The following is a 15,379-nucleotide window of genomic DNA, read 5'->3' as shown; positions in this document are numbered from 1 at the left end:
GCGCGATTCCCCGCTCCAAACCTGACTTGTGCCGTCACGTTGTTCGCCCGCAGGCGGCGGCAAAGGCCGAGGTTTCTCTGCTTTGCGAAGGTTTCATTTGTGCCGTTGCGAAATGTCTCTGGTGACGGATGCATCTTGGGCGGTTCGAAGCTTCCCGCAGACTTTTCTTTTCCTTTTTTGCTGCCCCCCTCCCCCCCGCTCTCTTTCGTTTCATGCAAGCGCGTTTATATAAAACCTGTCGCGTTTTCTATAAGCGGTTGTTAACCTCAGGTCTCCCAGCGGGTACTACGTTTACACTTTACGTGCGGAGCGAGAGGCCTTTGCGCTGTTGGCACTCTAGCATTGTAGGATTGGAGAAGGCTCAAAACTATATGCGAAATACTCGGAAAACCTACAGAAATACAACGGCCAGATTTTCTTCTTTTTTTTCTGAGCCAGAAAATGCACAGAAAAAAAAAAAGGTGGGGGGTGGGGGGAGACCGGTGGCGATGCCGCCTTCGAGTTCCCGTGCCAGCTCGCCGTGACGTGATTGATTTTAACGGCGTCTGCTAAGGTGTAGTTGGACTACATGGACTACATTGAGTTCTGAAAGAGCCAAAGTTTCGCTGTGGCTAGTTTCCAGAACTTTTACCGATCCAACGTGGCCGAAATGCTAAAAAAAATCCATGACGTCACACTGATGTGAATTCTTGGATTTTACGTGCCAAAACCACGATTTGCTTATGAGGCACGCCGTAGTGGGTGACTCCGCATCAATTTCGCCCACCAGCGAAACTTTAACCTGGCCCCAGTGCACGAGACACGGGCGTTTTTGCATTTATCCCCCATTGAAATGCGGCTGCCGCGGCCGGGTTTCGATCTCGCGACCTCGTGCTTAGCAGCGAAACACCGCAGCCGCTAAGCCACCGCGGCGGTAACCCACTGACGTACTGGCGCTGGTGTACTGGCGCGAAATTAAAAAAAAAAAAAACTTTGACCTTCATTTTTTCTTTTAATAATCAGCCTGTTACGGGAAATTGACAATAGTTTTCTTAGAATTCTGTATTGATTAAACAGATTTATTGTTTCCATTCAATGTCGCCTTAAGAGAAAGCTTTAGCTCGAGTCGTCCTACCTAAGTGCATGTAAAAGGGGAACTCGTCTTTCTCGTCAACCACTGCACCAAATATAACGAGGTTTGTTGCATTTAACATAAAAACGTAAAATCTAGTTACTGTTCGTTTCGAATTCCTTATTTATGTCTTCAATTCCTTTATTAATAAGGGGCAAAAATCGCAAATTTTCAGAGAACGAAGCTGTGAAGCTTATAACTCTGCAACTCGGCATTTAAAAATGATATCACAATTATGTTAACTGCACCTAATTGTACATCTAAAGCGGACAAAATTGATATGTTACACATGAATGTCAAAAAATTTCGTAATATGGAAATACAGCCTTTGCAGAACCCTTGTACACAACCTAACGAATTCACGTAAGGCATGAATTTACCTATTGAATTTGTCCGCTTTGAATGATCTAACGAATGCCCTTACATAACAGCGATGTTTGTTCTTGATGCAGAGCTACTAATTTGTGAACTTCGTGCATCTATCTCTTTCAGAGTTCCGAATTTTTGAAAATCTTCTTAACAACATTGAGGCACTAAATCGAAATTCCGCTTCCAACAGTCACTAGAATTTAACTTTCCCTCTAAAGTGCAACAAATTTCATTAAATGCGGTCCAGGGGTTATCTCAGACAAACGTTTCTGCGTTCTACATGTATTTGAATAGGCCGCGTTGGATCGGGGCGCGACCTTAAAGCTTCCTCTTAAGTTTATATCGCCCATTGCTTTTGCGTTTCTTTTTCTTCTTCACTGGACACAATTTCGCAGTACTTTATATTGTTTTGGTTTTCATGAATTTTATTATTATTATTATTTGCAATAATGACCGATAGTGTGGCCAAGACGTGATTACTTGTGCAGCTGTTGCACTGACGCGACCCAGTGCACGTGTATCGGTCGCATGGTCGGACAAAAGCAATTTCGGGGCGCTGGCTTTGTCTCGTATGACGTGGCTCAGTCTCAAAGAGGTCCTAAGGCGCCAATCGGGCTCGTTGAAGAAACAGTCCGCGGATAGCATACGCTGCTGTTAAGATCGCAACCAAATTTCGCAGTTTCACGCGGCGCGGAGAGCACGCAAGCAGAGCGCGAAGTCGCCCCCCCCCCCTTTTTTTTTTCACACGCTCTTTTCAACAGAAGCCTGCGCCTCACCTTTTTCTGGACGCTTTATTTCGTAATACAGGAGATCCCCATACGTGGGTGTTATTGGCCAATAGCTGACATCAATAGTGCGCTTCTTCCTACTGTTACAGGGTGTACTCCTTGACGCAGTTTAATAAACAGGCCGTAGTAAGCGAAAATCTGCTTTCTAATTTCGATAACAATTACGTACTTCCGAAAGAAGCCGACTATCGTCTGCTCACGCTCGACCGTGGCCGCCTGCTTAAGAATTCAATTTTGGCCACGCTGCTTATCGGTGTCGTGGCCGTGGGGTTTCGCTAATTTCGACTAGTTTTGAACACTCAACTAGCCTCGAACCAGGCTAAACTTAAGGTCAGACCACACGCACGCTTGTCAGCGCGCCCTCACTCCTGGCCGCACCTTATACGCCTTGGCGAACTTATTGCTAACGCTTCAAAATGTGCTAGTTGAATGCGGCTACTACCAGTCGGTCAAGCTGGTGAAAGGACAGAGCCGGTCCGCACCACGTAGCACGGCCAGACCGTAGCCTATGAGCGCGAGCGCGCACTCGAGCCCTGCCGTGCACAAAGCAAACGCTGCGCAGACGCTACTTGTAGCTGCGGTATGCTACGTAGCGTAGGTACCGAAGTCGCCGCGGGGTGCCGCGACGAATCCACTGGCTGAGCGCACTGCGGCTCGCTGAGGACAACCGCGTTTGGCGCGTGTCTACGTGAACGTCCAAAATCTAAGTTGAACTGCGCGCCGCAGTGAAGTTCAGTAGGCGGAGCGTTATGGGCTTTTCCGGCTCCGCCGTAGCCTTCGCAGTGCAAGCCATTGAGGAAGCGGAAGCACCGCGACGGGGATGTTTGATTGCCAATAACTTTACTTCTGCTTAAGACGTTGCATTACTTCTTGCGGCAATGCATTTCTGGAATAGCCTAATTTAACTTTAAATGCATTTGTCGACTTCGCTAAAAAGTGGTTCAGGGCCCCTTTAACCCCGAATGGCGATCATTTTCACCAAAACGGTGTTTGTTTCCGTGCGTGCGTGCGTGGTGCGTGCGTGCATGCGCACGGTGGTTGGTTCACCGGACGACCGCTGATACAGCAATTTCGTAAATGTGTGTTTAATGGGCGCTTTGTATGCATATCTTAGAGGCAATTATACTCTTGTATAAATGTATTGGGTGATAACAAAGCTAGCATGATGTTTGCAAGTTACGTGGGAGCAACGCGTGTGCGCGATCTGAGAAACTACAGGCAGCTTTTATATTGCAATGAAGCTTAGTCACCGGTTTCAGGTCGTTGGGGGATGAGGCCTTGTGCTCTTTTGTGAGCGTACTGAGTAGTCATTTCCGATCAGCGCAAAAGAACCGCTGCCTTCTGGGGAAAAAAAAAAAAAAGTGACAAGCATTCCACTCTGTGAAGATGGAATGGCAGCGAAAGCTGACGACAGTCAAAGCTCCCAGACGAAAAGCAAAGTGCTTTCGCTGCCATTTCATCTCCACGGAGTGGATTGGTTGTCATTTCTTGCGTTGCGAGTCTGCTGTCGTTGCTCGTTCGGAGGTGCCCGGGCTCGCGATTGTCGTTTTCGTTCAGCATCGCGGGAACGTTCTTCGTCGGTGGTCGTTTCGCGCCAGCGCCGTTTAGATTCTCGTTTCTGTTCCCTCCGGCGCTCCTCGTACGCATGTTGTTGTTCGGGTGTACGAACTATGAGTGTCCGCCCCATCGATAATGCAGCTGTCTTTAGCGACGACACCCCTCCTGGTTATTATATACTGCGATAACCTTGACGTCACGCTATAGTTCACGGCGAGCGTTCTAACCTGTTCCGCATTTTGACATCTGTGCCGCCGCACTGCACCCGTATGGGTTCGTTAGAAATAGCTAAGTCCGTTTCTGTTGCCGGACGTCGAAGAAACTACGGAAGGTTAGTCATATGCAGCTTTCGCTGTAAAAAAGCTTCACTGCTGTTAGACCAGGGTCGGCCTCCAGCGAGGTCCACGAATGCGCACTTTGCGTCTTTGGTGCCGCTTGCATCCAAAGCGATGCCTTTGATATCTTAAACACTGGCCGTGCGGCATCCACTTCGTACCCGCCCCACGTGACTCAATTACAGTACCCAGCTTGTGTCGCGCAAGCTAGAGGTGATCGCTGTATTATGCTGCGTCGCCAACTGTGAGCGCAACTCTTGACGTGTCTTCCTTCCTTGTGTGCGCAGTGCTGAGCTTACGGAACACGCAAGAGGAAGAGCCCCCCGACCCGCAGCTGATGCGGCTGGACAACATGCTGATCGCCGAGGGCGTGGCGGGACCCGAGAAGGGCGGCGGCGCCGGCGCGGCCGCCAATGCCTCAGCCGCCGCCTCGGCCGGCGGACAGCCCGAAAACGCCATCGAGCACTCCGACTACCGGGCCAAGCTGGCGCAAATCCGCCAGATCTACCACCAGGAGCTCGAGAAGTACGAGCAGGTGAGTAGCGCTTTTTCTCTAATGTGGTACATACGCACGCACGCACGCATGTCTCGCCGCATGCGGTCTGAGCGTATAGCTAGTGCGTCGTTGGTTGCCACAGCTTGTATTTATAAGCGTTTCGCTGCTCTGCAAGTTGTCGCAGGGGTTTTCTAGCTAGGCTCACTAAGCAGCCTTCCAGGCTTTCATTTTACGTCTCTGACTGCTACGTCACAATTTAGGTGTCGCTAAATTGTTGTGGATTTTGAAAGCCATTCCTCAAACAGGGTCCTTGAGCAGTGATGAAAAACTTCGGAACTCGCAACCAGTAGGCGTCATCCAGTACTATCGTCTGACGTGATGCTGTCGTTAGTTGATGCTTCAAGAAAGGGGCAGCATCTTCTTTTATTGTTTCCGTTACATCGGCGAACTGCTTTAGATGGATGGTCTGCTGGCCGAGCTGGTATTCCATTGTTGAGGCGAGCAGCGCAAAAGCGAGACTTCATGTACAAAAGTAAGGAAGCTAGTGCCGCGTTTTCGCGCTGCTCTCCTCGAGGTTACATAAGGCAAAATGGTAAAATTAGTAAAAGAAGCCGAAATTCACCCCGATTGGCCGAAATCAAATCCCTAACTTTACACTACAGCATCCTCTCATATAATGCGGCTTGGAGTTTGAACACGTTCACAAAAGTCACCGCAGCTGATTTACGAGGACAAGACGCAAGTAAGCCCAATCAAAGCTGAGTACTGGTCAACACTACCGGTCCAAAGAAAGATGACCTTCAACAGCCGCATTTGTCAGGGGAATTGTGGGGAGTACGATGGGGACCGTTCATATTGTGATGGCATCGCAAAAATGCGACGCTGACAGAAACCAGGATTAGCAACAATAATCGGCAGCGTTCTAGTGTGCCGAAGTGGGGCGCCGAATTAATTTTGACTGCTTTAGGAAACCAGGTGTACGTTCTTCCGAAACTGTGCAGGGCCTTTGGAGCGAATTTTTTGCCTACTGTATAAACAGCCGAGTTCTGAACTCGAGTACTGGCCTCGCTCGAGCTCGGACCTCGCATTTTAATCTTCGTTCGTAAAGTATTCGTGTGTAGTTTCTAGTACAGCTTTCCCCCAGCGAGTCCGGCGGCGTCGTTCCGTGAGCATCAGCTATACTGTCAGGGCATTTTTCGGTGCCTCACAATTCGGTCGGCGTTGCAGCCGTACGTCTCGTGAATCTCGAAACAAATGACCTTGTACGTGTGAGGCAGCGATGCGGAAGGTATCTCGTCAGTGCATGCAGGCTCGTCTTTCAACTTCTTTCTTCGTCTGTCTTGCGCGAACGATACTTCGCCTCCTTCTCAGTCATGTGTTCACGCGCGCGCACGGCAGTCGCGTGCTTCGGCTGGCGATGCGTGCATTGGGAGGCGATCACGCCACATTGCGTTCGAGCAGCGCGACCGACCGGCTAGCGGCGAAGGCCGTGTCGGCCATTGGCGTAGCACGGCGGGGTCGCCGCGCGCCAGGCGAAAAGGTCATCGGGCGCTTGTGACAACACGGGAACAACCGACCCCCCTCTCTCTCTCTCTCTCTCTCTCTCTCTCTCTCTCTCTCTCTCTGTGTGTGTGTGTGTGTGTGTGTGTGTGTGTGTGTGTGTGTGTGTGTGAGAGAGAGAGAGAGAGAGAGAAATCCGCTTTATTGCAACGCGCTTCTTCTCGCTCCAGATGCGCCTTAGCATAACCCAGCGTCCTCGCGTTCGTTCAGAGGAATTTGCGCGGGATTGCGAGACAGCTGCTTGGCCATTCGCGAGGGCCTCTAGGTTCAGTTTCTGGGTGTGACATCCGTCTTTCCGCGTGTTCAACTTAGGCTCAATGCTTTGTACACGTTACTGAGGTTCCGTTTCAGCCAAGCCGCCGTTTCCATTCGACTGATAGCTCCCTATTTGCGCTTTCTTTCTTTTCTTTTCTTCAGAGTTATTATTCGGCTTGTCTATTCCGTCGTGTGGCACGGTTTCATAGCTTCATTTGCGCTCTTCATATCCCTAGCACCGCTTCTCTCTTTCATTTTATCCGCCGTTCGCGCCTCCCGTTTATGCTTCATATCTTCTGCTTGCCCCTTTGAGCACATGCACGCAAGAACGAGCGCACGAAGTGACGAAGACTTCGGGAACGTTTTTGCGGGTATAGGCTAAGGAAATGGCGCGGGTGAAGTTCACGAGCCGGAGAAATTGTTTTTCTTTTTCTGTCTCTCTCACACTCTTTCCTTTTTTATTACTTTATCTCGCTGTCATTTCGTAGATGTCTGTGTATGTGCCTCGTCATTTTCCCGCGGAGCGCTACTTTTACTTCGATTGGCGGAATATGGCGAAAACGAGGACTTTCTGGATGGGTTTGTAGGGGGAACAAACTAAAGACAAGAAAAGTTTAGACGGCGAGAAGTGCTGAAAGTGGTGAGATGAGGCGTTCCCTTCAGCTCGGGGGTCGTGGAGCGGGCGAGGAAAATGGAATAAAAGATTGGGGGAAAACGAGCTGAACGCGCGCGACGATATTTCCGTCGCCTGCGCCTCCGGAAACAGGATCGGGCGCGGAAGCATCGGCGGCCGCCGCCGCATCGCGTAATTGACTCTGCCTCGGCGGCGCCTGGCGAAAAGTGTATGAATAAAGATTTTACGCCTCTCCTTCGAACGGGTTGGCTCTGCCTGCTGCGCACTTGCGCGTCACTGCGCTCGCGTGCGTGCGGTGCTTGCGCAACTGTGGCTTTCGCGGCGTGCCGCCATTTCCCCGCGAGATATTATTGCGCGCCCCATAAAATATGCGTGTACGCATTATCGAACATGACAGCAGGGCGTCTCACTACTTGCGTCGAGGCGAGCGGAACGACCGCAAGGGACGGGCGCCGGGGTGCACTGTAGTATGTAGGGCTGACGAAAGTGGGCCCCACCGCGCACGCGGTAGCTCGATCTGCCGCTCCGACGACCCCTTGTCGTTCTGGTTTGCCGGAAAGCGCGCACACCCCCGCGAACCAGCAGGACCCGAGCGCTGCTTCTGAGTGCGCGGCAAAGACCTGCGTCGAAACTTGACGCCTGCAGCTCTCCAGAAGGAGGATGGTGACGCTAAAGATGATCACCTTCGAAGAACGGGCATCGTGCGCTTGCAAGCACAGTAGGTTGGCGAACTGTTGTTTGAGAGTTGGAGTATGTCGTAGGTATTACGGGCTGGACCGGTATCATGTCGCCGTTCCCTTGTGCTTTCGTCTCGTTCACGATTCCGCTCGTTCGGTCGTGTCCGCCGCATTAGCTTTGCTCCCAATGCTCGGCGATTAGTCGAGGGGTGACTGGTCACGTACTTGCAGAGCTCCGGTATAGCTATTCTTTGGTGTTAATAAATAACTTGTACTCTAACTGACGTTGTTATGGTCATCTGCGTATTTAATTTTCGGTATACAGAATGCGCTGCGTCTTTCGTAAAGCTGTGTTATGTGGGTCTTTCTGGTCAACTGGTCGTGACGGCACTCGTTAAGATCTGGCCTGTTTAGGTCTGTTATTTCCTGCCTGCACATGCTCTGTCTCGGTACAAGCTCGGTGGTTATTCTCAATCTTGGACCGTGAAAATGCGCAATTGTTAGCTTAACCTTCTCGTTTCTTTTTTTTTTTTTGTTGCTCGATGGTTATCGCTGTCTCCAGCGTCTTTAATGACTGTCGATCTCTCTCCAATATTTCGTCACGGCGATATCCTCTTAACGACTGCACACTGGAAGTAGGGGATTGCTGGTTTCCTAGTGTACATAAAGATAACTATGATGAATTCTCGAAGAGTTGAGCTTGACGAATCGGGAAACATGGCAGACAACCTCTCCCGGTTGCTCTATTGCGTCTTCACTTGCGCTCGGTCCTAATCGCAGTACTTTTAGCGGCTCTTGCATCTGATTGCCGATAACGGACACGAAAGGGCAAGGTTGCATTTTTTTTTTCATCCTCTTACCTTTTTCATTCTCTTTCATCCATTTTTTTTTTCATTCATCTTAGAAGCATTTGCTACCCTTCCGCAGCAACATAACATGCTTTGGTACGGGCTGGCTGCCCTTACTTTCTCGACGTCCACTATGGGAGGGCGTCGAGTTTCGTATTTGTCGCAAGGATGCAAGGAGCAAACGAAGCAATTCTCGTGATTCTTATGGGAAACCGTGAAAAACAAGGACAATACAGTATGAATGCAGGTGTCGTCGGAGCAGCCACTTTTTCCTCGAATTCTAAACGAGGCGCCGGGCGCATCGAGGGAATGGCAGTGAAGGCAAAAGTAAAATTGGTCTACGAGAGAAGACGTCGGAAAGAGTAGGACACATCGATACGGAAGGGGGGGGGTGGCGGGGGGGGAGGCGGCCGCCTGCCTTTCGGGCCGATTGGTGCGCAGTGCGCAACTTAGAAGGAAGGCACGAATGGGTCTCGTCGGGAGAGAAAGGGTTGCTGTCAATTAGGTGTATCCGGGTACGGCTCCGGAGATGGATGACGTCTGGGGCCGCCACTCGGGTTCCTAGCCCTCCCCCCTGTGCTGCTCCTCGCGTGTGCTCGCGCCGTCGGCGGTGGAAGGGGGCGCAGCCGTTTCTAATGGGATTGGATCATCCTCGTTCGGATATCGGCCCGCTGTACGGTGCACTCGCTCCGCTTTATAGGGAAGAGCGAACGAGAGCACATAGCCTAGTCTTCCCCGGCCGTGGCTGTACGGGGCACGTCCGTAAGGCGCCCGCTGCACGAACCCCAGGGGCCCCGGGCTCGCACCCGCGCGTTGGCGAAAGAACCGCGCTGGGCGCGAGCAGGAGGAGATCGGCCAGAAAATTGCAGCGTGCCCGGCAGCTCTGCCGCCCGTTACTTGCCGACCGCGCCCAGGCGACAGCGGTTCTCTTCCCAGTGTTCCGTGACATCATTTGCCGCTGGTGAAGCGGCGGAGAGCCGTATGCGGTCTCTGCAGCTTGGCTGCGCTGAGCGTTTGAAATGGTGCTGTAGGTTAGCAGGGATCTTCGTGCGAGTTGAGCTAAGGAAACGGATATATTAGAGGTAGAATCACTGTCCAATGGTTCTGCAGAGACCGTCAGCCGCTTCCATCGGTTTGGCTTTTCTTTGCCGGCCAAAACGCCTTTCTCAGCGGACCTCAGTTAAGCTCAGTAGCTTAACCGTAAAAACAGCGCCGTGATACTAAACGCTGCGGGGATACGAGACCGAGTCTTCATTCATGCATCATCTTGCTGCTTCCCCAGTATAGACCGAAAGTGAGACGATGTTCGTAAATACTGCTTATCAGTTGTATCGGAGCAGTAAGTAGTATACCATATATACACTTGCGCATTCGGCATGCCCCGATAGCGTCGAAGCCGCTGTAAGTGCGATTTTTGAACGCACCAACGCGGTCTCGAAAACAGTGACGCGCCCTTCGTAACGGAACAGTGAACGTGTCTCGTCGTTGTGAGCAAGCCTTTCCCTTCGCTGAAGCGCAGGAAAGCACCCCTTTCCGGCCCCGCTTGTTCATTCTGTGCGGAGTAAGACGCCAGTTGTCCGCTCGTGCGATCGCCCGCGCCGCTTGTCTTTCGGCCGGGCTGGCACCGGTGACGGATGACTCCAGCGTTCGCCGCCGACGGACCCGTGTTCGCTGCCGCCTCCCCTCTTCCCGCGCACCGTCGTCTCTCGCTCGCGACAAGCCGTCCCCTCACTCTTGTATCTTGCCTTTATTTACAACGCGCCGCTTTTTGTTCTTTTTTTTTTCTTCCTCTGTGGGCCCTAGCCTTTATAAGTGACCTTGCTTTGTCGCGTTTCCGAGACATTTTTACTTAGCTCTCACAGGCTCTCTCGATTTTTCCGGCTGCTGTCAAGGGGGTTCCACAACCTCCTCCTGCTTGCTCTCATCCCACGGCACTTGCTCCCTTGCTTCTCCGGACGCAGAGACGCGCGGGTTGTACAACTTGCGCAGCGAAGGCAGTGATACACGCATACAACGTTGATCTGTGTAGGTTTTCAGTAATTACGTCATCTTGCCCCCCCCCTCTCTTTTTTTTTCTTCTCCTACTACATCTTCTTGTAAGCCAGTTACAGCAACCCGCACGGTGACGAGACTAAGTGACCCCACTTTGTTGGTTTTTGGTCTTGTGTTAAGTATTCGCAAGAGTTGGCTTTCTATTCATGTTTGTCCTCTTTCGGTCACGCTATTCGTTGTGGGGCTACGTTTCATTTTCATATTTCGTACCACGCACGTTTACTGGTGAGCCCTTCGCGTTTACCTGAGAAATTATGACGTGTAGTACGTCGATGCTATCATTATATCGTCTTTTGTTTTCTTAACTGTTTGCAGCTCTCTCTCTCTCTCTCTCTCTCTCTCTCTCTCTCTCTCTACAGGCGCATTCTAGAAAAATGTACTCGGTGCGCGGGTATTTCATCAATTTGACGCATCATTTTGATCTGACTAAAAACAGCACGCAGTGCCATAGGTCTTGGGAACAGCTAGCGTCTGCAGCCAGCGTCGTCGCTCCTTTGGGAATTTCTTTGAACTTCTCAAACGGAACGCTCCAACTGTACGTCATTTCCGCCGCGAATCTTACGCCTGCCAATTGCGAAACATTTAGCACTTATTGAACTTTTTTTTTTTTTCGAAAGCTTTATTCGACGGCGTTGTCAGGCTGCCTGTAAGAGCAGTAGAGAGTGACGGCGAAAGACATGCTCCTCGAGCACTGTTCTCATTCCTATAGTCACCAGTAGTGCCATCCAATTGGCCTTGCGAAACTTCACCTGCTCGTGCCCCGAGTGCGTCGTCCGCCACAGTTTCCGCGTGGCGGCGCTGCGTGACCCTTGATCGCGCATTTTGCTTCCGCCGCCGCGCGCATGCTCTCGGTCGCCGGGGCCGGCTTCGAAGCGGTGCGCAGTTGGTTCGCTCCGGGGCCGGCCCGTGTTGCGATGGCGCGCCGATCGTGGTGGCGGCGGTCGGTTCGGCCTCCCTGGGCGTCGTCTGGGCCCCCGGCCTTCGCGGCGGGCTCCGCCCGCGGTCGGCGGGGCCCCGGGCCCGGACCCGGGCTCCCATTGGGCGCTCCCCTCCGAGCGAGCACGTGACGCCCGCAGCGCCGCGGTGGTCGGGCGCTCGCCCGCCGGCGCTGCCGGGGCATCCCGCGCGGCGCAAGGGAGCGGCGCAGGGCGTGGAAGCAGCCCGCGCGAAGTGGCGCGGGCCCGGCTCTGTTCTTTCGCCTCCTCCGTGCTCGCTTCCTTCTTCGGCTCTTCCTCGCCGGGGCGTGTTTTTCCCCTCTCGCTGCACTGCCCGCTTCTGAAGAACTCTGCGCGCTCACTGCAAACTCTGGGATAGCTGAGCGAACAAGCCCGTGAAAGCCGCGAGCAAGGAGGCGAAGCAAACGGCGGGCCTAAATAGGCTGCTCTCTCACTTTCCTTCCATTCTTCGCATTTCCTCCTCCTCATTTCTGGCGAGCTCCTCGCGATCCTAATTGCTCGGCTCGTAATTGGAGCCCGTGTATTCCTTCGTTGGCTTTCTTTTGCTCTCTCTTTTCTTAGGGGCCTCTTCCTTTTTTCTCCCCAGTTCTGTTCCTGGTAGCAGTCGTATTGCAGTTTTCCCTCGTACTATTCAATGGTGCTTCTCCTTAAATTTACCTTTTTCTGTTTTGTTTTTTTTCATCCTGCAGTCTGTCTCGAGCGCTCTCTTGTTTTTCTTGATCGGGGCTTATTTTCATTGCCTCGCGGTGCGAGATCATCCTTGGTCGCACACACTGCCCTCCGAGGCGTGCGAGACAATTGTCCGTGCAATCGCGAAGCGCCTCTTCTGGCGACGAGGTGGGATTGAGACGGCACGCACGCACGGTGGCCTCGTCGTGCACCTCAGTTCCCTGATACATTTCCTGCAAAACTTGGCGTGATTTCCTGCTTGGCGTGACTCCCTGTGTCACCCGGCTGTTTTGATTCCTTTGTCACTGGTGAAGACACGCGTTGCCGGTAAAAGTCAGAGTAGAAAAGGATGAAGCGAAAATGTTTTGCCCTGGTGAGAAATTTTTTTATTGCCGAGTTTCATTTGTCTGAAAAAACTTTATTGTGTATCATGAGACCTGTTTCAAATTTTGCTGAAACCATTGTACTTTCCCCTTCCCTAGTTTTCTGCTCTGGTTCTTTGTTGGTGTTGGCTCCTCATACTCAGTAAATGCAGTGTACATTCATAGATATCGTTATAACAAAAATAATAATAATAAATGAGTAGCAACTGTTTCGTCTGACAGCTTCAGGGAAAGAAAAAGCTAGGAATGCTTTTTTTTATTTATTTCAGTTGAGAATTTATTTAAACGATGGTGAAACTGCCAGTTGATAAGTGTAGCTAATCGTTCTAGCCTTTTATTACGTTCCCTGCAGACAACAATAAATCGCAGCCCAGAGGAGAAGAAAAGAAATTACGTCACTAGTGGCAGAGAGCGCTATAGTGGCAAATGACGCTGCACCGTACGCAGTTTACCTATATGGTATATAGCACCAGATCATCGTTCGTTTAAGCCGGATTTATTTATTCTTGAGCCGAAAAGAATCGATCGGGAGAATTCTGCAACACGAGTATTTTACAGCAAATAGCAGTGACAAATGCACTGACTTAGACGTTTACAGGAATCGCTATTCAAGCGCACATTAAGTGTTCTCCTTCGAATTGTCGCATTATACACATATGTATATAGCTTACCAACAAGGAATAAAGACAGATTTTACATGTCATCGGTTTCAACGTGTGATTAGCTCTTATTTGCACGCGTGCTTAGCTCATTAAATCATTGTTTGTAGTGTGCCACATGAAGAGGTTCTCCATTGGAACTGACGTTAGAGGCTTTTCTTGATACATATATTGTAGTTGGGAAAGCTCACAGTTATATTTGTATTTTTAGCATCCTTCCTTTTTTATTTTTTCCTGTGCCTTTGCTAATTCAAGGTAACTCTGCTTCCAACTTGTCTGCCATTGGGACAATTTCCCACCTTTTGTTTTCTGCTCGCGCATAGCAGTGAAGCCTGCCGCAGTGTTTCTGCCTAATACTCGTGCGAGCTCGCATACCGTGCATTGAGCACGTGGCAAGCATAACACGATAGCTGCGAGGGTTGGTTACTAAGGCACTGTCTGCGAGCAACCTTGCGTGCATGTAGCGAGTGTTATATCTAGCAGCCGTCCGCGCTGCATTGTGTTGTCTCGTTATCACAGAGAATTTTGTATGTCGGCGTCGGTTCTCCCCTGCCGTGTTTTTCTTCTTCTTTCTTGTTTTGCCGCCAACCTTTTTGTCCTTGTCACCTTCGGACGTACCGTCGCACGTGCTTTTATATAATAGTGCGCTCCATGAGCGGAACGTGCGCCGTTCATGGAAGCGTCGCGGAGAGGGCCGCGTTCGCGTGGCTTGTTAGCATGTAAATGAGCCGGGCTGCTCTGCGCCATGAGTCACGTTTCGTCGCGGCGCCTCCGAGCGATCCCTCGCCGGCACCCCCGGCCGCCTCCCGCGTGTTCTTTTTAAAACCTGGCCGAGAGAGGAGTGAGCACACGGGGGCGTGTTTCTTTCGCGCGGCGATACGCACGCGTGCCCGCTACTCGTGCGAGCGCAACCTTTCGCCTTCCGCACCCATCCGTTGTGTCGCCCGGGCTCCGAGGGCCTGCGTGTTGCCCTTGCACTTCGGCCGTGTATCGATTCCGGCGGGCGCGCGCGTGCGTGCACACACGGTCACGAGACGACGCACGGGCAGGAAGCATGTTTGACTTGGCCGCTGCGTGCGTCGTACCCCAATCGGGGCTTCCCTGTCCTGTTTGCACGATGGGCCGGGACTCGAAGCAGCGCGCCAAAGCGACTTTACTTTTGTGCCCCCTTGAGGACTTCTCGTGGGCCCCGTCCTCAGCGACCGTAGCAGTTGCGCATCTTGCCGTTACTCGTGCGGTGCACTCATTGGCTGAACCTCTCTGTCTTTCTTGTAACTAAAATCTGTCTCCCACTGGCTGAAAGTTGTCAAGGGGGCGACCGGACGGGGGGAAGTCTTGTTAGAGCATGTGAAGTATGGTGTCATGCATCAAGGAGTCCGTCGTGTGATTAGGATTACAAGGTCTCACGGTTCCGATATTCGTGTATAATTTTGGTATTAGCTGCTGAAGGTTTCGCTCTCTCTTTCTTCCTTTATTTTTTTTTTCTTACTAGAAATTTCGGGTCGTAACTGTGCCGGCACACTCGAATACGAAACCCTGCCCTAGACACGATGTCTTGTGAACTTGTATAAGTGGGCCGCCAGTGCTAGTAGACCAAAGGAAAGCAAGACACGCTGTCCGGCGTGCGAAAGTGACCAGCGCAGCCTATGACCAGCAGCAAAATGCGTTTCGCAAATCGGTCGTCTGTAACTGGGTTCCGGGTAGAATTTGTAAAGGTAACTGATCAGTGCGTTCCAGCGAGCTATAATGCAGTGTCCTTACGTTGACGGCTAGCCCAGCTGTCCGCGGTATCAAAACCTCAGCAGGTAATTACTGTAGAACGGTACAAATATTGACTGCGTGCGATGCTTTCCTGGCACACATGATATTCCGTTCCTCGTTGCACAGTAGGCTTAACTAGCCCACCAGTTCATCCTGAACAGTGAGCTTGCTTCAGGGCCTTCAACGCCAGCTCAATTTGCGACATTTAACGAAACAGTCGCTTCCCGTATGCAGCCTATCGACTGCGTGCGTGCTGCTGTAACATTGTA

General features: G+C 51.5%; 1 protein-coding gene across 6 annotated transcripts in view; it reads left to right on the top strand.

Moving 5' to 3' along the window:
* Positions 1-15,379, top strand: part of exd (PBX homeobox extradenticle) — a 473,641-nt gene that overhangs the window by 288,058 nt on the left and 170,204 nt on the right. For all 6 annotated transcript variants that reach the window (XR_011509485.1, XR_011509484.1, XM_070528606.1 and 3 more), the window contains exon 3: positions 4,448-4,695. Coding sequence is in view for 4 of the 6 variants with exons in the window: in XM_070528606.1 (XP_070384707.1) it covers positions 4,448-4,695 (248 nt within the window). In the remaining 2 variants the exon portion in view is untranslated. The remainder of the gene's footprint in view (positions 1-4,447; positions 4,696-15,379) is intronic.

The sequence above is a fragment of the Dermacentor albipictus genome, unplaced genomic scaffold, assembly GCF_038994185.2.
Source record: "Dermacentor albipictus isolate Rhodes 1998 colony unplaced genomic scaffold, USDA_Dalb.pri_finalv2 scaffold_13, whole genome shotgun sequence".
NCBI classification, from domain to species: Eukaryota; Metazoa; Arthropoda; class Arachnida; order Ixodida; family Ixodidae; genus Dermacentor; species Dermacentor albipictus.
This window is presented reverse-complemented; position numbering and strand designations above follow the sequence as displayed.